We start from the raw sequence: 21,587 nt of genomic DNA on the forward strand, positions 1-21,587 counted from the left end.
GGGCTAGGGAGGGGCTAGAGGGAGAGGGAGGGGCTAGATAGAGGGACAGGGAGGGGCTAGAGGGAGAGGGAGGGGCTAGGGGAGATAAAGGGGGAGGGGCTAGGGAAGATCAATGGAGAGGGGGAGGGGCTAGGTGGAGAGGGAGGGGCTAGAGAGAGGGAGGGGCTAGAGAGAGGGAGGGGCTAGAGAGAGGGAGGGGCTAGGGGAGTTAAGGGGGAGGGGTTAGGGAAGATCAATGGAGAGGGGGAGGGGCTAGGTGGAGAGGGAGGGGCTAGGTGGAGGTCTACAGACTAGAGCTAGAGGAAGATCTGATGGTACCCAGGGGCCAGGAGGAGACCACCGTGTTGAGGGGGGGGTCTCCAAACAGAGATAGAGGGGAGGTCAAGGCCAGAAGACTGGGGATGGATGGGTAGGTCCCCAGGCCAGAACACTGGGGGATAGATGGGTAGGTCCCCAGGCCAGAAGAAGACTAGGGCAGGAGGGTCCCAAGGCCAGAGGGAGAGAGGTCTCCAGGCTAAGCAGGGAGAGAGGTGTGTTAGAGGGAGGTCTCCAGGCTAAGCAGAGAGAGAGGTTAGAGGGAGGTCTCCAGGCTGTGCAGGGGGCTTCCAGGGCTGGAGGACGCTGCAGATTTACTGGTGTCGGTGGTGAGGTTGATGCCGCTGTCGATGGCATTGTTGTTCTTGTTCGGAGACGAGGGCTGGCTGGAGCTCTTCCTCCTCTTCCTCCTGGCGGGGTCTTCCTCCAGGTCGGTGTCGTCTATCAGGGGGATGCTGGGCGTGGAGTCTTCTATCCTGAACTCTGGGTGGGACATGAAGTTGTGGATGGAGGGGCGGGACTCGGGCTTTTCCAACCCTTCGTAGAGAGAACTACGGAATGCGTTCACGACTCGGATCTGAGGTGAGGGACGGGAGGGGGGGAGAGACAAGATGCACGAACGAGTTAGAGCGGGGTCAGGAGATAAGGAGGGGGGGAGGGGGGGAGAGAAAGGGAGAAAGAAAAGCGAAAGAGACAGAGAGAGAGAGAGAGAGACAGGGAGAAAGAAAAGTGAAAGAGAGAGTAAGAGAGAGAGAGAGAGAGAGAAAGGGAGAAAGAAAAGTGAGAGACAGAGAGAGACAAAGAGACAGAGAGAGAGGAGAGGAGGAGAGGAGGAGAGGAGGAGAGGGAACCGCAGTCTGAGGTCTGCTTTCACATCACAAGTACAGTTACACCACGACTCACTAAACTAAGCGTGCATTAGAACACCGTAGGGAAGGCATCACAACACTACGACATGAGGTCAACACAACTGTTAATAAAAGCAACACAAGGTAACGTCAACGCTCGTTGTAAGTATACGCTCAGGGTCCATTGGGCTGTATACCTAGAGACAAGCAACGTTAATAAATGAATGCACACTAAGAAACAAAACAAAAACAGAGCTAAAAACATGCAAGTTGGAGAGGAGGAGGTCTTTTGGTAAGTCGGCAGAAGGAAGAGATTAGAGTAGAGATCCAATCTGGGTGGGTGGGAGAGAGATGAGAGAGGAGGGACACGTGACGTTCACAGGGACTGGATGACTGGGTGACTCGGTGATGAGGGAGCACAGGGTGGGGGGGTAGGAGCAAGGATGTAGAAGCTAGGATGTAGGAGATAGTATGTAGGGTCTAGCATGTAGGATGTAGGATGTAGGATATAGTACGTACGATCTAGGATGTAGGGTGTAGGGACTAGGATGTAGGATGTAGTGTCTGGGATCTAGGAGGGAGGAACTAGGATGTAGGGTCTAGGATGTAGGATGTAGGATGTAGGATGTAGGATGTAGGATGTAGGATCTAGGATGTAGGATGTAGGATGTAGGATGTAGGATGTAGGGTCTAGGATGTAGGATGTAGGGTCTAGGATGTAGGATGGAGGATGTAGGATGTAGGATGTAGGATGTAGGATCTAGGATGTAGGATGTAGGATGTAGGATCTAGGATGTAGGATGTAGGATGTAGGATGTAGGATGTAGGGTCTAGGATGTAGGATGTAGGATGTAGGGTGTAGGATGTAGGATGTAGGGTCTAGGATGTAGGATGTAGGATGTAGGATGTAGCGTCTAGGATGTAGGATGTAGGATGTAGGATGTAGGATGTAGGATGTAGGATGTAGCGTCTAGGATGTAGGATGTAGGATGTAGGATGTAGGATGTAGGATGTAGGGTGTAGGATGTAGAGTCTAGGATGTAGGATGTAGGGTGTAGGATGTAGGATGTAGGATGTAGGATGTAGGGTGTAGGATGTAGCGTCTAGGATGTAGGATGTAGGATGTAGGGTCTAGGATGTAGGATGTAGGGTGTAGGATGTAGGATGTAGGATGTAGGATGTAGGGTGTAGGATGTAGCGTCTAGGATGTAGGATGTAGGATGTAGGGTCTAGGATGTAGGATGTAGGATGTAGGATGTAGGGTCTAGGATGTAGGATGTAGGGTCTAGGATGTAGGGTGTAGGAAGTAGGAAGTAGGATGTAGGATGTAGGATGTAGGATGTAGGATGTAGGATCCAGGATGTAGGATGTAGGATGTAGGATCCAGGATGTAGGATGTAGGATCCAGGATGTAGGATGTAGGATGTAGGATGTAGGATGTAGGATGTAGGGTCTAGGACGTAGGATGTAGGGTGTAGGATGTAGGATGTAGGGTCTAGGATGTAGGGTGTGGGATGTAGGGACTAGGATGTAGGGCCTAGGATGTAGGGCCTAGGATGTAGGGTGTAGGATGTAGGATGTAGGATGGTCCACAGAGGACAATGAGGAAACAGGTTTGATGCTGGTTCAACAAGCACAGTGTCACAAAAACAACAACGACAACAACACAAGGGTGGCAGACCAAAAGCTTACACAGCCAAGACAAGTCAACAAGACAGACAACATGCATTGGGACACGACTATGAAGGAAGCGTCATCAGTGATGGACACTCACACACACACACACAGACACACACACACACACACACACACACACACACACACACACACACGCACGCGCACGCACGCACGCTGGACAACAGAACGAGAGTTGGCAAAAGGTCTGTTTTTCTGAGCAAGCTCAACTCCATGCACATCTGAGGAAACACTCAAGTATAGGCCCCCACGTCGCTACGATTACACCCTCCATTTACCACAGGATCCAAACATTCAACTGGATTGAATTACCTGTGAAAAATTGCTAAAAATGTGTATAATGATGTATTTGTTTATGTATTTGGAATTCATACGAATTGTTTTCAACGAAAGGAATCGGTCGGATGTCTGCCCTGATGTCTTTGTCCTCAACATATTCCATCATAAATGCAAATGTTGTGAGTCAAGATGGATTCTGATTCTTCTACAGACCAAAGCTAGTCAGAAGGACGCTGGGAGACCTGTGTCATCACGTGACCTCAAGAATGTAGAGAAACCCCATCTAAAAGGTTTAATCAGGCTAAAGAGTTGCCATTATTCAACTACTGCTGTAACTCTAACCCTAACCCTAACCCTAACCCTATTAAATATTAAGCTTTGACAGTGCTGCATAAAACACTGCTTCATAGACGTTCAACCAGTAATCTGTGGTACTGATACAAATGGATGTATCAGTGGAGGCAGGTGGAGGTAGAAGTCACAGGACACGCTCAATGTAATGTATAACATGGATTATAATGAGCAGGTTCCCTATTTCTGCCTCCACCAACCTCCACTGCCTATACTGTATTCAATATTAGAATAACTGACATTTGATCTAGTGGACCTGAATACTAGTTGTGTGTCTTCTGGTTTCTAGTCGACCTGAATACTAGTGCTGTGCTGTCTACAAGTATTGTGTCTGCTCTAAAGGACGACTGTGGATCAGGCATAAAAAATAAAGTGAGACTGGGCTGAATGACAGATGAGAAGGGATGCCAGGACCAATCACATCAATGGGGGGGGCGGGACCTGCCGTCCAATGGGGATGGAGGGGGGGCGGGCGCACAGTCAGCACGACACAGAGTCGACCATGTGACCGATAGTCAGCGTGAAGAAGCCACGAGACGGGATGGGTCACTATGGCAACAGCCGCCCCCCTCCCCTCCACCCCCCTCCCTCCCTACACCACCACCCCCTCCCTCCCTCCCTCCCTCCACCCCCCTCCCCAGGGTTCAGCGCTGTATGCTTGACACCAAAACAGACGACATTTAGACAGGACTATGGCTGGGACTATGGGGGAGGGAGAGGCGACTTGACATCTTCTCAGCATCTCAGGACGGGAGGAGAAAACCTTCTGTTCTCCCCCTGAAAGAATCAGACCTCAGCTTCAGCATGGAGACAGACCATCAGGTGTGTGTGAGTATGTATAGGTGTGTGTGTGTGCGTGTGTGTGTGTGTGTGTGTGTGTGTGTGTGTGTGTGTGTGTCAGGGGGAGGCCCGTGGAGGTAGAAATCGGAGGACGGGGCTTATTGTAATGCATGGAACAGAATAAAGAATGGTATCAAACCAATTCCATGCATTACAATGAGCCCGTCTCACCCCGAAGTCTACCTCGACCAGCGTCCACCGGTATGTATAGGAGATAGATGTACTCGTATGTATGAGAACAGCAACACCACTTCAGTGGTGCAGTAGGGATGACACCATACAGTGTGATATATATAAATATATATATCGATACCACTGTTTGGTGTGGCTTATACTTGAATGTTTACCCCGCCTGGTGAGTTGTATGTTGATATTAGTGTTTCTCACATCACATAATCGTCAGACAATGGAAGGACTCACAACCTGAAATGTCACGGCTTGGGTAGGACCCTTAGGCCAGGGCTCCTAGCACTCTGGAGGACACAAACAACACACGCAACAATGAGACACAGAGCAGAACACCACGCCCAGGACACAGATGAACTGAACTGTGTCAACTTGACAAAGAAAGTGTTGTCAAAAAAGAAGGAAAATGAAAAGAAAGGAAGGTAGAAAGCAAAGAAGTGTCTTCAGAGATGCCACCCCTACTCTTGGAAAGCGGCTGAGTCATGTATAAGGGAAGGTGAAATATCGACAGTATTTTTTTTTTTACTCATTTTGTAAAAATGTACCTTCGAATATCTATTGGATATTATCTATTTTGTATATTCTGTATATTTTTACTTTACTTTATTACTGTTATTTACTGTCATTAGTTTTAATGCTTGTATTTACTTTTTATACTATATTGTTGATGTTGATTGATGTTGATTGATGTTGTACAGCTGGTCTGCCTCAACCATTTTGTTGCATTGTATACTTGTATATGATGTAATGACAAATAAACTTAAAACTTGTATACAATCGTACTGTGTGTCTATGATCATTCTCCTTTCAGAGACATATAATAATAGTAATATCCTATCCTGTCTAATCACTCCTGTGTAAATGGTCAATATGGTAATATACAAATATGGTGTATACTACAGTGTGTGTGTGTGTGTGTGTGTGTGTGTGTGTGTGTGTGTGTGTGTGTGTGTGTATTCAGTATAGCCCCTTTCACACATAGTTCCCTGAAAATTACATGGAATGCCAAACCGGGTCCGCCAGTGATTTTCGCCGTTCACACATGAGCTAAATGCCTGAAGATTGCCGGGTTGCGTGTTTTCATTCATGTCAGTGGCATTCCTGGGTTTGCACAAGCTACTTGAATCACGCATTCAACTGGATGCTGAACTGGAACGTAGTACACGTGAATTCGAACAAGACAGGCGCGTGAGACTGCCGTATACCATATATATATATATATATATCTGCCATATATCATACCTCCGTTTTATATGTATTTATCATCATAATGTTTCACATTAATTTAACAGCGAGTCAACTCATATTATGCTTACCATCACCAAGTTCACTCGCCAACTAATGCACTTGATTACCGTTGATATAAACATACTATACTAGTCCAAAAGCACAGTATGGGAGAACTTGGTGATGGTAAGCATAATACGAGTTAACTCAATTAGACATATTGCTACAATAAACAGGCGGAACAGCGCAGCGCATCACAAATGTGCATTTAATAAGTAATCTAGCTAGGTAAGTAAACTAGCTAACTATGATTGGAAATGAAGTAGTATGCAATTGTGGAATTATATTTAGTAGTAGCGATATTCGGGGTCTGGGGCAGTTCTCTCTCCATGCTGACTGCGCGATGCAGGACAGCTGCGGGAGGAGATGGTGTGTGTGCTCCGTAATGCGTCTATATCACAACATGTACTTTTGATGAGTAAGTAAGCTAGCTAAGTAAGTAAGCTAGCTAACTATGATTGGAAATGAAGTAGTATCCAGTTGTGGAATTATATTCATCACTACTTTGGCTGATGTGATGTGGGTTAACTAGCCAACTCCGTAACATCAGCGGACCGAACCGAAAGTACCAAGTGAGAAACTACTCGCTGTGATTGGTTAACTTGTTCCACGTGAAAACTTCTTGCGTCAGACATACAGACCAGGCAATGTTCAGGCTTCTGTTCACACCTAAGCCTTCCCTCTAAATTCTATGGAATTATACAAGGTCCTGACCAGGGTAATGTAGATCGTGTTCACACATACAACGTACCAGGTAAATTCCATGGAATTTACTGGGAAGGCTCATATGTGTGAAAGGGGTTTATGTGTGTGTGTGTGTGTGTGTGTGTGTGTGTGTCTACACAGTAGGGGGGGTGGCATGGCTGAAGAGCAGATAGGCAGAGCGTAGGTCTGACTCACGGCCAGTGGGGGCGGGAGCGGCAGCGCTGGTAGGAGAGGAAAGGGCATTGGACAGTGACACGTGACTGGGGCTAGAAACATTGGTTACATCCTGATTCTGGCTGGTGGTGGAGGACTGGCGTCTCAGGGCCCCCTGAAAGGACGTGCCGCTCTTGAACGTGTTCACCACGTCGATCTGCAACGGAGGAGAGGACAGACGACAGGACATGACCTGGGGGCTCGGAGAGACAGACACAGAGACAGACACACAGAGAGACAGACACAGAGAGAGACAGACAGACAGACAGACAGACAGAGGCCGAGAGACAGAGAGACAGACAGACATCAAGGAGACAGACAGCGGGAGAGACAGAGGGAGAGACAGAGAGAGAGACAGAAATATAGACAGAGAGATAGACAGAGGGAGAGACAGAGGGAGAGACAGACAGACAGACAGACAGACAGACAGTTTCTAAATGGGACACATTGATGGGACCATGTAGTAGGGGGAACCTGTCTATCACAGTGACAACAGTACAGTTTCAGTGATATGGCTTTCATCAGACAGATCTTAAAGGGATGAGCAGTTTGGGTGCATCTTAAAGGGATGAGCGGTTTGGGTGCATCTTAAAGGGATGTGCGGTTTGGGAGCCGGGGCTTCAGCGTCGATCCCTCTTCCAGACATCACAGCACACAGGCCAGACTGGTGCTGCAGAACATCTTCATGGATCTGAACCTCAATGTGACCCGTCTACAGCCCAGAAAGGCTTAACAGGCATCACATCACATGCAATCAGGACCTATCACGCTGTTCTGAATGGTTTCTGCGAAGCGATTTTATGAATAATTATTGTTCATTCGTTCAAAATGTTTCAAACAACGACATCTTGAGATACATGCACTGTCGGCAGAATGTCGTCTGAAAAGAGCACGAGCCGACTGTAAAAGGTTGGAGAGGAGATTGTTTTATGGGGAGAGATATTGAAGAGAGCTTTCATGTTCTGTGTCTCAGATCAACAGAATGGATGGATACAGTAGGTAAAGTACAGTACAACGTAAACATCGGGAGTAAAATGGCTTCCGTTTCCATAGTCACAGTATCATCGGTCACCTATATCACAGTGTTGTGGTCTCTCCCTCTCCCTTCCTCCCTCCCTCCCTCCACCCCGCCCCCCCCCCCCCGAGCCCTCCTTCCCTCCCACCACCCCCCTCCTCCCTCCCTCCTCTCCCCTCCTCCCCCCCCCCCCCTCCCCAGCATCATCCTCACCTGGGTCTGGATGCGGTTAAGGCCGCGGAACCAGAGGATCTGACCGCGGCGTAGCTCCCTCTCGGCGTGGTCGATCTCCTCGTTGTCCTCGTTGGTGTCCTCCTCCTGGCTCTCATCCTTCTTGGTCAGCTGACCCGCCCCCCTTAGGAAGCGCAGCTTGCTGTTGGGGATGGTGGCGATCACCTAGGCGACAGGAAAACACACAGAGAGAGAGAGAAAGAGAGAGAGCGTCATTTTTAAGTCCGGAGCATCGACTTAATCTGGGTCTGGTTTTCGGCATGAAAGTTGTTATGATTATCGTTCATTCATTTCATCCTGACACCACAGCGACACATGCAGAGGTCACAGGGTCACGGTTATGAGTTAACCTTATGAGTTAACTACGGGCTGTATGATGTAGGAGAATAAGGGATAGATTACCTGATCTCAGGTCAGCTCTACCAGCGCTCTACAGGTAACATACAGTAATAATATGGAGGTGGTGCAGTTACCTGACCCCAGACCAGTTCTCCCAGTCCCAGGAACGTGCACCACATCCACTTCTCCAGGTTAAGAGGTTGACAGCTGAACGGCTTCCCTCCAAACTGCACAATCACAACCTAGAGGGAAACGTACAGGAAATGATGACCTCTTCTAGAAGAAGATGTAGAATTCTATCTGGAATTATAAATGACCGTTACAGTTGGTTGAATGATCGTCTGTTCTCCTATCCATCACAGATCATAGATTAGATTACAGGTGAGCACAGATTAGATCGGTCTAACCACGTAGCATGTAGTCAAGTAAAGCTCGTAAATTAACATGAAAAAAAACGTGAATTCAATTGAGTGTGTTATGAAAGAAACAAATCCCCTTGTTGACATCAGCTGGTCTGAAGGTTCCGTCCTACCTGGATGGCGAAGGTTCCGAACACGATGGAACAGAAGATGGGGTTCCGGAAGATGCCGTCGAAGACGTTCCTCTCCCCGTGGATCTTCCTGGCGTTGATCTCGTTGAAGAGCTGCATCAGGACGAAGGTGTTGAAGATGATGGTGTAGTGTTCAGACGGCGGGGCGTGGAGGGGGGCGTTCCTGCCGCTGTCGATGTTGAAGATCACCTCGCCTGGAAGGACCACAGAGGCTCGTTGGGTCAGGGTTAGGGTTAGGGTTGTTGGGTTAGGGTTAGGGTTGTTGGGTCAGGGTTAAGGTCAGGGTTAGGGTTGTTGGGTGAGGGTCAGGGTTAGGCTTGTTGGGTTAGGGTCAGGGTTAGGCTTGTTGGGTTAGGGTCAGGGTTAGGGTTGTTGGGTCAGGGTCAGGGTTAGGGTTGTTGGGTCAGGGTCAGGGTTGTTGGGTCAGGGTCAGGGTTAGGGTTGTTGGGTCAGGGTTGTTGGGTCAGGGTCAGGGTTGTTGGGTCAGGGTCAGGGTTAGGGTTGTTGGGTCAGGGTTGTTGGGTCAGGGTCAGGGTTGTTGGGTCAGGGTTAGGGTTGTTGGGTTGTTGGGTTAGGGTTGGGTTAGGGTTAGGGTTAGGGTTGTTGGGTCAGGGTTAGGGTTGTTGGGTTGTTGGGTTAGGGTTAGGGTTGTTGGGTCAGGGTCAGGGTTGTTGGGTCAGGGTTAGGGTTGTTGGGTCAGGGTCAGGGTTGTTGGGTTAGGGTTGTTGGGTTAGGGTTAGGGTTGTTGGGTCAGGGTTAGGGTTAGCACCAGATATCGACAACTAAGATCTAAAGTCAGCTGATAAGTCTTGGACAGTCAGTCAGAGACTACTGCCTTATTGTCTTGTGCTGCGATGTCAGGAACCGAAACCTACAAATGTTACTCTCTTACACTGGTGTAATGTGACGTAACAATAAACTTGAAACTTGAAACAGTGTGTAGACTACAGTACGTACCAGCGAAGAGCAGGGTGAAGATGATGACCAGCTGGTAGACTCCGTGGCCCAGGATGTTCTTGGTCATGGTGCTGGAGATGAGAGGCTTGTTGCGGCCGTAGGGTTTCCTCATCAGCAGGGCCTCGGTGGGCGGCTCCGTGGCCAGAGCCAGGGAGGCGAAGGTGTCCATGATCAGGTTCACCCACAGCATCTGGACTGCTTTCAGGGGGGAGTCCTGGGGGAGGGAGGGGAGGAGGGCAGAGAGGAGGGGGGCAGAACTAGTATAAGTACATGGTCAAATATAATACTGACCAGCATATATTGAGAGATATATTTTCTCACACACACACACACACACACACACACACACACACTATCCCCCATGTGACAGTGCTCACACACAGACACAGACACACACACACACACATACACACACATACACACACACACACAGACACATGTACACCCACAGACACATGTACACCCACAGACACACACACACACACACACACACACACACACACACACACACACACAGAGGACCCCACTAATAGTACTATTAGTGGACCCCAAAGAAACAAACAACCCCGGACACACCCACAGACACACACACACACACACACACACTCACACCCACAGACACACACACACACACACACACACACACACACACACACACACCCACACCCACACCCACACAGACACACAGACACACACACACACACACACACACACACACCTGAGTGATGCAGGCTCCAGTGAAGGCTACGATGACGGCCACCACGTTGACGGTGAGCTGGAACTGCAGGAACTTGGAGATGCTGTCGTAGACGTTACGCCCCCACATCACCGCCTTGACGATGCTGGAGAAGTTGTCGTCGGTCAGGATGATGTCCGAGGCCTCCTTGGCCACGTCTGTGCCAGCGATGCCCTGGAAGAGGAGTGACGTTGTTCATGAACTCAACTAACTGACCAAGAATTCCGGGAACACTCACCACCTAGAGTGCCACATACTTGTGTACGTGTCTTATGTGGTATTTACCCTAGCAACAATCCTTGGATTGGCTACGAGCGTCATCATTTATGCATGCTTCATTTCTGCATGCACCCTTGGCACTCGAGAATGCTGACAATTTGGGGGGGCTGTATTCACCCTTTGCAGTAGATGAGGCTTCTGTCATTTCTGTTTTGTTACCAATCCTGTTTAGGTTGCTCCAGTGTGTTGTTCTGGAGCTTTGTTTGTCAGTAGTATTAGTAGTAGTGGGGGTTAGGGTACTACTGTGTTTAGTATGTGGAGACTTCACTGTATCTGAGAGCGTGCTTGACAACACAGAGATCGAGATATGAACAGAGATCTGGCTATAGACACGCGACGCGTGACACATACAATGCCAGAGCAGGCAGGCACACACACACACACACACACACACACGTCACACACATGCATAGGGACACAAACACACAACACACGCGAGTGTGTGGATGTGTGTGTGTCTGTGTGAGCGTGTTTGTTTGTGTGTGTTTCCTCATGTGCATGTGTCCGTGTGTGTGTGTGTGTGTGTGTCTGTGTGTGTGTGTGTTTGCTCATGTGCATGTGTCCGTGTGTGTGTGTGTGTGTGTGTGTATATATATATATATGTATGCATGTACGTGTGTGTTCCTCTGTGTGAGCCTTGGTCTGTTAACTTCTTTATGTTCTTTTCATCAAAGGCTCGCCTGGGGGTCTGTCATCCCCGGAGACGCGCCCCCCTTTATCACTGTAAAACTGCACCAGAGAAGGGCTGCAGGGCATCCTCGCACGTTTGATGTCAAGAACACAAAAATAGCTATTTTTACACAAGGCGTTTGATGCAGAAACAAGTAAAAATAGAGCATGAAAGAAACCAAAGTGCTCCGAGTGAAAATGAAAGAAGTCCAGACTTAAAATCAAGGCTCAGTACTAACATGAAGATATTTGTCAGGGTTGTGTCATTGAATATTTTATTATTTGATAGCTGTACTGAGACCTATCACATGAGGACTGTCATGGGCCTGAGCAGGGCTGGACTGGGACAAAAATTAGGCCCTGGCATTTTTGGCCCAGACAGGCCCACCCCAATCGGTCGGACCACACCCACCAGCACATAAATACTTGCCTTATATACTCGTCTTATATACTGTGCTGTACAGTTATATGACAAACTGTAGTATTCCCCCAAACCACTACAAAGACGACTACATACAGTAAGCAATGGTACCAGTGCAAGTAGACCAGTGTACTCAGTGATCAGATTCCAGAGCGAATTTACGAACGCAGCCTTGTTGTTCTAGATTTTTTTTTCCATTATCAACCTATCATTGCGCTTTAGAGTAAAACAAAGCACGCAGTCTATCTTTTTATGGCAACTCTACATTGTGATTTACAAGGGATATTAACTAATATTAAGTAATATTATTACTTGGTTACATTTTGCAATTGATCCGCGGTACACATGCGTGCCGAACCGTGGGGGGCGATCCGTTACACCCCTACACAGCTACCTATATTTTCCTTACCGGGTCAACGGTTACAGGCTGACTCGGCCCCGCTTCTTCTGTATCCTCTCTATCCTCTGTATCTGTACCCTGCTCCCGCTCCTCCCTGCCAGCCTCCTCTTCAACCTGTTGCTGTTGCTGCTGTGGTAAACTTGAGGGTGCAGCAAACATGTCCCTAATGTTTACACATTTGGCAGCATCTGCCTCGAGTTTCTTCTTGTTTTTCTCCCTAAGGTTTTCCCAGCCTCCCTTCCGTTTTAGTGTGCTTTTGCGCTCCATCTCTCTCAGTATCTATCTAGTAACTATCCAGGCTAACTAAATTTATTTTGCCGGCCGGCTCGGCCCAAAACTACCGCGAAACTGAGACGGAGGTCTGGTGCTGCGTGCGTGCGTGACCCCTGACCCCCCCCCCCCCCCCCCTTCTCTCTGTTGATTGGGCCAGCCCAGTGTCTGTATAGAAAATTGACCAATGGGCCGCTGTCCCTGATTTATGGGCCGTTCAATGGTAGCTTTCGATTTATGGGCCGTTCGATGGTAGCTTTCGGCCGGGCCGGCTGGTAAAAAAAATAATATTTTTTTTATTTTTTTTTTGCCGGTCGGCTCGGCCCAAAACTGCCGCGGCCCACCGGGCAAATGCCCGGTATGCCAGATGGCCAGTCCAGCCCTGGGCCTGAGTAGAGGGGTACAATTTTGCAACTCTCGGCACACCAGATTGTGTGTACCATGTTTTTACACTAGGGGGCGCTCCTGGTTCATCATATCCAGAGGTACATCTCTAGCTGAAGAAGAGTGGAGGTGTCTGTGCGGAGCAGAGGTGTGGTGAGGTGTGTCGTGTGTAGGTGTGTAGGTGTGTAGGTGTGTCAGTGTGAGGGTGGCGGGTTTGGGAGGAAAGACGCTGTTTATGGACCGTAGAGACACAAAGTTTACTGACTAATAGCATCATACAATAATGTCGTGGCTAAACTTTTTCTTTTCAAAATCCGATAAGCCCGTTGGATTTCCGTAAAGAGTGTGTGTACATTGGTTCCGCATGAATGACATGTGTTTAATCAACACAATTAACCTCCTCTGATTAAACACATTTGTGTTGATTAAACACATTTCAATCATGCAGAACCAACAATTTTATTTTAAAAGTACTGTAAATCCAAAGGCCTGGATTTACTGCGAGACATGTTCCGCACCGATCGAAGCAGACATGCGGACGTGGAAGCAGTATACATTTATATATATTTTAATATAATATTTACAGTAAATATAAAATAATAAATAAATCAGCCGTAAGGACAGAAGCCTTGGACCTAGATGCACACCAAGCCCAGGTCAGAGAGGTATCTTAGACTAAGATTGGTGTCTCGGGAGAAAAGCCTGCACTGTCCTCTATATACAACCAACCTGTACTGTATATAGACCAGTTCCTACCATAGTGATACTGTATATAGACCAGTTCCTACCATAGTGATACTGAATAGACCAGTTCCTACCATAGTGATACAGTATAGACCAGTTCCTTGTTACCATAGTGATACTGTATAGACCAGTTCCTACCATAGCAAAGCCCACGTCGGCCTTCTTAAGGGCAGGTCCGTCATTGGTCCCGTCTCCTGTCACGGCCACCACCTGCCTTTGTTCGAACAGGCAGCTGTCGATGATACCTGAGGGACACACACACACACCACACACACACACACACACAAGTTCAGCTCAGGCCTTCTCGTTGGTTAGATATGCAGACAGGGCAGGCTGATGGAGTAGAAATCGGAGGACGGGCATTTGTAATGCACAGAATGAGACCATCCTCCGATCTCTACCTCCACCTGCCTCCACTGTATGGAGTACAGCTCAGATGGGGGTTAGCATTGGTAGTGGATAAGGTGCGTTTCCCCCATAAGGTACTTTGAGGACCTGGAAAAGCGCTATACTGTATATGAATCTAATCTAGTTCATCACAGTACATCCACATGGACGTGACTGAACCTTTATTCATCCAGGTTACTCTGATTGAGAGGACATCTCTTGTTCCAAGAGAGACCTGCTTCTCCAGACTTGGGTCTGGGACTGGTTCTGAAAGGTCATGCAGTGTAGCCAGGTGGCCCGCTCCCTCACCTTTGACCAGAGTGTGTTTGTCTGTAGGAGAGGACCTGGCTAGGACCCTCAGTTTCGGCCACACCTTGTCGAGGCGATCTTGCTCAATCTGCACACAGGGACAGAACACACCGTTTAGGGCCACACCACATTGTACAACTATTGATATCGCAATTTGAGCATGACATCATCCTCTGTATTTCATCAGACAGTGCCTCAGTATGACATCATCAGACAGTATCTCAGTATGACATCATCAGACTACCCCAGTATGACATCATCAGACAGTGCCCCAGTATGACGTCATCAGACAGTGCCCCAGTATGACGTCATCAGACAGTACCTCTCCTTTCTCGTTGCGGATCCTCCTGTTGAACTCCTTGCCGTCGATGCACAGGAAGTCCTCGCCCGGATGGATGATGCCGCACTTGATGGCGATGGCGCGGGCCGTGTTGATGTTGTCCCCGGTGACCATACGTACTGTGATGCCCGCACGCTGGCACATCACAATGGCACCGGGCACCTACACACAGACACACACACACACACAGACACACAGACACACACAGGTGTGCACAGAAACACACACATACACACACACACACACACACACACACACAGACACACACACACAGACACACAGACACACACAGGTGTGCACAGAAACACACACACACACACACACACACACACACGTAGACAAACACACAGGGAGAGAGAGAGAGTGTTATTAAGAGAGTGGGCAAGTGTGCATTGATTCTGAGCGTGGTCTCATTCATAGGGGAAGGTCAGTGTGGGCGAGCTGGCTCTCCAAAAGCACCCCCCCCCCCTACACACACACAAACACACACACACACACGCATGCACACATACTACACACACTCACACATACAGCTCTTGCTTCCGTGGTGAGATCTATTATCCACAACGACGAATTCATGAATTTGCTCCATACACAGTGACATTGTGCTGCCCCTCAACCCACATAACAGCATCTAGGTGTTCTATACGCCTCAAGGCGAGAGATACCCATCATGTTATATCTACTGTAGTCAGACAGACGGACAGACAGACAGACAGACAGGAGATGAGAGAAGAGGAGATGTCAGAGATGAGAGGGAATCAGGCAGACAGACCCAGAGCTGCTGTCCAGCTCCATGTGACTCATTGGGGAGTCAGGGAGTCATGTGACTCATTGGGGAGTCAGGGAGTCATGTGACTCATTGGGGAGTCAGGCTCTGGAGAGGCGGCTGGTCATTAAACATGCAGGGGGGCAGAGAGCTGGGAGGGTGACTCAGTAATACGAGGCAGCAAAGTCACTCAGGTGGATCTGTTTACACTTTCTCTACTCTCTCTCTCTCTACCTCTCTCTACTCTCTCTCTCTCTATCTCTCTATCTCTCTCTACTCTCTCTCTCTCTCTCTACCTCTCTACCTCTCTACCTCTCTCTCTCCCTACATATCTCTCTCTCTCTACCTCTCTCTCTCTCCCTACATCTCTCTCTCTCTACATATCTCTCTCTACATATCTACATATCTCTCTCTCTACCTCTCTCCCTCCCACATATCTCTCTCTCTCTCTACCTCTCTCTCTCTCCCTACATATCTCTCTCTACATATCTCTCTCTCTACCTCTCTCTCTCCCACATATCTCTCTCTACCTCTCTCTCTCCCTACATATCTCTCTCTCTACATATCCCTACATATCTCTCTCTACATATCTCTCTCTACATATCGACCTACATATCTACATATCTCTCTTTCTACCTCTCTCCCTCCCACGTATCTCTCTCTCTCTCTCTCTAGCTCTCTCTTTCCCTACATCTCTCTCTCCCACATATCTCTCTCCCTATATATCTCTCTCTTTACATATCCCTGCATATGTATCTCTCTCTACATATCTACCTACCTACATATCTCTCTCTCTCTACCTCTCTCTCTCCCTACATATCTCTCTCTCTCTCTCTCTCCCTACATCTCTCTCTCTCTCTCTCCCTACATCTCTCTCTCTCTCTCTCTCTCCCTACATCTCTCTCTCTCTCTCTCTCCCTACATCTCTCTCTCTCTCTCTCTCTCTCTCTCTCTCTCTCTACCTCTCTCTCTCCCTACATATCTCTCTCTCTCTCTCGCCCTACATCTCTCTCGTTGACCGAGTCTCCTGCATTTTGCATAGAGGCGTGGAAACAACCCTAGACCTCACGTGTGGTAAATACAGCTTCCACGTGCAGATTAGCTGCAGCGTTTTAGCTAGTTTAGCTACAACATCCATCCTGGTTTAGTTTAGTGCTGACATTCGCTGTTGGCCTACCCTGTAGATATTTCAGAGAAACAGCATAAACGAGGTCTAATTCACTACATCCTGCTGTCATCCCGTATGTTCAACCTGTTATTACTTCTCTACACAGAGTTGTGCACTAAATTGCTAGCCACATATGACATCCCTTTCTATCTGATGCAATTATGCTGGACAAATCTAGCCAGGGCAAGACTGTCTTGAAATTTGGTCCTTGGACAATCCAGCCCATTCATTAGGACTATATAGGACAGTGGACAGAGGAGGAGAAGAGGGGAGGGGAGGGGAGGGAGGGGGGGGATGGGAGGGGAGGGGGAGGGGAGGGGAGAGGAGAGGAGAGGAGAGGAAAGGAGAAGGAGAAGGAGAAGGAGAAGGAGAAGGAGAAGGAGAAGGAGAAGGAGAAGGAGAAGGAGAAGGAGAAGGAGAAGGAGAAGGAGAAGGAGAAGGAGAAGGAGAAGGAGAAGGAGAAGGAGAAGGAGAAGGAGAAAGAGAAGGAGAAGGAGAAGGAGAAGGAGAAGGAGAAAGAGAAGGAGAAGGAGAAGGAGAAAGAGAAGGAGAAGGAGAAAGAGAAAGAGAAGGAGAAAGAGAAAGAGAAGGAGTAGGAGAAGGAGAAAGAGAAGGAGAAAGAGAAGGAGAAGGAGAAGGAGAAGGAGGAGAAGGAGAAGGAGAAGGAGAAGGAGAAGGAGAAGGAGAAGGAGAAGGAGAAGGAGAAGGAGAAGGAGAAGGAGAAGGAGAAGGAGAAGGAGAAGGAGCTATTAGCAGTGGGGAGAATAGGAGAAGAAAGGGCAGATAATCTCTCCATAGAAACGCTGAGACTGTGAAACATTAGAGAACATCCAGAACTGTGAATGTGCACGGTGCATAGACAACTACAGGAACACCCTGACACTTCATGAAAAGAAAGAATCTGAGTGCATTCCAATATGCGTAGAATAATTACTGAATCAATAATACTGGCCTCGAGTACACTGGCCACAAGAGCATGGAAGTGTATCACACATTAAGTGGCATGATCTGTCATACAGCAAGCACAGAATCACCTAGAATACTACAGTATATTACATTTACAGTCACACCTCCCTAAGCTTGTTCATTAAAATACATCTCCATGACGCACCGGATTGGATGCTCGCAGTCTTTAATGCCGTGATAAAGGGGATGACTTTGCCTGCATCTATAGGTCACCGGGCTCTTAAACCGTGTTTGTTTGGGTTGCTACTTCATTTCCCTGTAATGGTATCCCTTCTACAAGGGCATGTTGTTCTTTTCGGGAGAGACCTTCAACAAACTGACAGTTTTACAATGTGACCCTGGAGACACGGAGAGGGAGGGAGGGAGAGAGAGAGGGAGGGAGGGAGGGGGGGGGGGAGAGGGAGGGAGAGAGAAGGAGAGAGAGGAAGAGTGAGAGGGAGGGAGGGAGAGAGGGAGAGAAATAGATGGAGGAAGAGAGAGCGAGCGGGAGGGAGAGTGAGGGTGATAGAGAGAGAGAGAGACAGAGAGAGAGAGAGAGAGAGAGAGAGAGAGAGAGAGGGGGATATGGATATAGATAAAAGGAGGTTGTTGAATAATGCAGGAGTACAGTGTTCTCTCCCTCTCTGAGAAGCGGGGTACTGCCAGTTCTTACTCTCTTACTGTATACTACAGTAATCCCCCCCCCCCCCCATCTCTCTCGCTCTGATTTCAGCTCCATGTTCTTTTAATCAGACATCTACAGTACATTAAACAGTGTACATATTGCCTATGCTGTCGTCACTGTCTCTGGCTACCTTAAATGAAAACATCCTCCGTTCTCATGGCGAGCCTCCCGTCACTCCGGGACAGTGGTTTGGACATAAAGCGTCTAATTGACGTCATATCTGCTCATGTCAATTCTCTGACAGTGTCCTTTGAGGTTTTGCTGAAGTAGCCTACTCAGGTGTGTGTGTGTGTGGTGTGTGTGTGTGTGTGTGTGTGTGTGTGTGTGTGTGTGTGTGCGTGTGTGTGTGTGGGTGCGTGGGTCTATCTGTGTGTGTGCGTGCGTGCATATTTGGGTCTGTCTGTCTGTGTGTGTGCATGAGTGTGTGTATGTGTCTGTGTCTGTGTGTGTGTGTGCATATTTGGGTTTGTCTGTCTGTGTGTATATTTGGGTCTGTGTGTCTCTGTGTGTGTGTGTGTGTGTGTGTGTCCTTCCTACCTCCGGTCTGACGGGGTCCTCTATCCCCACCACGCATATGGCCGTGAGGTCGCTGAGGATGTCGTTCTCGTTGTCCCAGAAGGGCTCGGGGTCGGCGGGGAAGTCGCGGTACGCCACGCAGATGGTCCTCAGGCCGTCACACGCCATGGGCTCGATCACCTTCTTCACCATCTCGTCCCTGTCCCTCGGACGGAACACGCGCTCCTCGCCCACCTCGCTCAGGATACGAGAGCACCTGGGAACGGCGGAGGGAGGAGGGGGTGGGGTCAAAGGTCAAAGCTGCGAGGTGACATGGAGCTGGGCGAGGTCGCACCTAGACACTGGTCTTGGGTCAGTATTGCATCGCCCTCCCTCCCTCCCTCCCACCCTCTCTCTCTCTTTCTCTCTCTCACACACACACACACACACACACACACACATAGACAGACAGACAGACAGACACACACACACACACACACACACACACACAGACAGACAGACAGACAGACAGACACACACACACACACACACACACACACACACACACACACACACACAGATCCACCGCCCTCCGTTAATGGTTTAGGGAGGGCAAGCTACAATGAACAACAGAAACCTGAGGAGAAAAAACCAAGGTTCAACACAACGGATCAGAGCTCCAGGAAGCGGCCTGCGTCGAGGGGCTCAGACCAGGGGGGCGCGGAGGTACTCACTTCTTCAGGACGATCTCGGAGGCGCCTTTGCTGTACATCCTGAAGCTGCCGTCGGGGAGTTTGACCACGGTGCTCATGGACTTCCTGACCGAGTTGAACGTGTAGACCTTGTAGAGCTTCTCCTCCGGGATCTGGTTCCTGATGGTTTGGTAGTCTCTCTTCAGGTCCAGGATCAAACCGAGCAGACCGCACTCGGTCTTGTTCCCCACCTGCCGGGGGAAACCGCCCTCCTTCTCAGCGGGCTGTGGGAACACACAGACAGTGATATCATTTGATGAGGATTTCGCTGAGAGATGAAGAAGTTAGGGTTAGGGTTAGGGTGACTTCGATATTTTCTGGGGCCGGGGGGGGGGGGGGGGGGGGGGGTTCTGAGATAAGACCAACAGGAGGAGGAACTCTTGAGCATGTGTTTGACTCCGGTCGAGCCTTCAGAGCATGGGGATCTAAAAGATCGATGCCATTCGAGTAGAATTCTACTAGCCTTCTTTTACACTATTTGTTTATTTCATCCGTTTTCACACAGTTCAATACACAGTGCAACAGAAAACACGAGAGAAACCCTCGAATGGGCTTATTAAAAGCGCCATCGCAATCCATCTGTGTCAGCTCTGCTACATCTACAGTAGAAGGTATCTGCTAGAGATTGGAGCGCCTAGCGATGTCTAGAGACTAGAGATTGGAGCGACTGGTGATGTCTAGAGACTAGAGATTGGAGCAGCTTTTCCAACAGGCCTGCCAGTATACCAGCTCTCTGTCGTTGCCATGGAAATACAGGGCAAACCGCAGTTAGCCGAAGTGACGTGAGAAGAGAGGAGAGGAGAGGAGACGGGAGAAGAGAAGGGATGTGAGAAGAGGAGTGAAGAGAAGGAAGAGAAGAGAGACTGAGCTCTCCAATGTTAGAGACAGAACTGAGGATGTCTGTCTCAATCTCTCTCTGTTTCTCACCCTCTCTCTACATCCTCTCACATTCACACACACACACACACACACACACGCACACACACACACACACACATGCACGCACGCACGCACACACACACACGCACACCCGCACGCACACACACACACACATCTGCACACCCGCACGCACGCACGCGCACGCACACACACACGCACACACGCGCAAGCATATGTACCATGACCTTCCTGAGGTCTGTCAGTGAGGGATATGATGTGACAACACAGCTGATCACATGAAAGGCCACCTCAGCACTACCTCACACACACAGAACACACCAGAACAGCCCCTCTCCTCCACCGCTATACTCCGCAACCCAGGGGGAGGCTAGAGGGTGGAGGTAGAAACCGGAGGACAGGTTTGATACCATCCTCCGGTTTCTACCTCCTCCACCAGCCTCTACTATGCAGCTATACTTCTACCTCCTCCACCAGCCTCCACTGATGCAGCTATACTGCCGACATTCCTGCAGAGGACAGCAGTGTGTCGAACGGCGGACACCTCCTCCGGGGTTAGAACGTGTTACATCATTCAGGAGATTGATATAATACATCTTGAAATCAACACGAGCTTTTCGAGTCAGGGATGAATTCATCTCTATGCATTCTAAAAGAGGGCGCCCAGGCTTCCTGTGAATGTGCAGACATATGAGAAATTAAATTAATATCAAACGAGCAAGAACACCTCGGAGGCCTCTGAGCGCGCCCCGTGCATATTGATTCCGTGCCCTCAGATCGGTTGTGGTTACCATAGAAAAGTTCTTCAGCGAATCCGGTGATTCCTGTGATTCAGAACAGATCTAAAAGTCGTCGAAACCGTATTTAATCATTTCAAAATAAAATCTTCCTATAATGAGAAGGGGGATTATTCCATGGCAGTGTTTTTACCGTACACACAAGCAGGCAGGATTATAAATACTTGAGTGTACGTCTGTGGTAACGATTAGAATAAGCGGTTCTTTCATAATGACTTTATTACATTAAGACATTCCCTGTCTTTCCATAATGACTGTGTTACATCAACATCGTCATCGGGCATTGTTTCAAAGTGTTGCCCACGCAGATGTATCTCCTAGCAACTGCT

At 48.8% G+C, this 21,587-nt stretch overlaps 1 protein-coding gene across 13 annotated transcripts in view; it reads right to left on the reverse strand.

Annotated features, from left to right (window-relative positions):
• Nucleotides 1-571: 571 nt before the first annotated feature.
• Nucleotides 572-21,587, reverse strand: part of atp2b2 (ATPase plasma membrane Ca2+ transporting 2) — a gene marked incomplete at both ends in the record, with an annotated part of 71,301 nt that continues 50,285 nt past the window's right edge. For 7 of the 13 annotated variants that reach the window (XM_080545494.1, XM_080545493.1, XM_080545500.1 and 4 more), the window contains 11 exons: nucleotides 572-892; nucleotides 7,948-8,130; nucleotides 8,439-8,546; nucleotides 8,837-9,048; nucleotides 9,812-10,025; nucleotides 10,530-10,721; nucleotides 13,853-13,959; nucleotides 14,411-14,498; nucleotides 14,733-14,912; nucleotides 18,855-19,089; nucleotides 19,547-19,788. In XM_080545494.1, coding sequence (XP_080401620.1) covers nucleotides 572-892; nucleotides 7,948-8,130; nucleotides 8,439-8,546; nucleotides 8,837-9,048; nucleotides 9,812-10,025; nucleotides 10,530-10,721; nucleotides 13,853-13,959; nucleotides 14,411-14,498; nucleotides 14,733-14,912; nucleotides 18,855-19,089; nucleotides 19,547-19,788 — 2,082 coding nt within the window. Of the gene's footprint in view, nucleotides 893-6,789; nucleotides 6,877-7,947; nucleotides 8,131-8,438; nucleotides 8,547-8,836; nucleotides 9,049-9,811; nucleotides 10,026-10,529; nucleotides 10,722-13,852; nucleotides 13,960-14,410; nucleotides 14,499-14,732; nucleotides 14,913-18,854; nucleotides 19,090-19,546; nucleotides 19,789-21,587 lie in introns of all 13 variants that reach the window. The other 6 variants (XM_080545492.1, XM_080545501.1, XM_080545502.1 and 3 more) reach the window with 1 other exon arrangement.

This window comes from Nansenia antarctica (assembly GCF_963989245.1).
Source record: "Nansenia antarctica genome assembly, chromosome: 15".
Lineage (NCBI taxonomy): Eukaryota > Metazoa > Chordata > Actinopteri > Argentiniformes > Microstomatidae > Nansenia > Nansenia antarctica.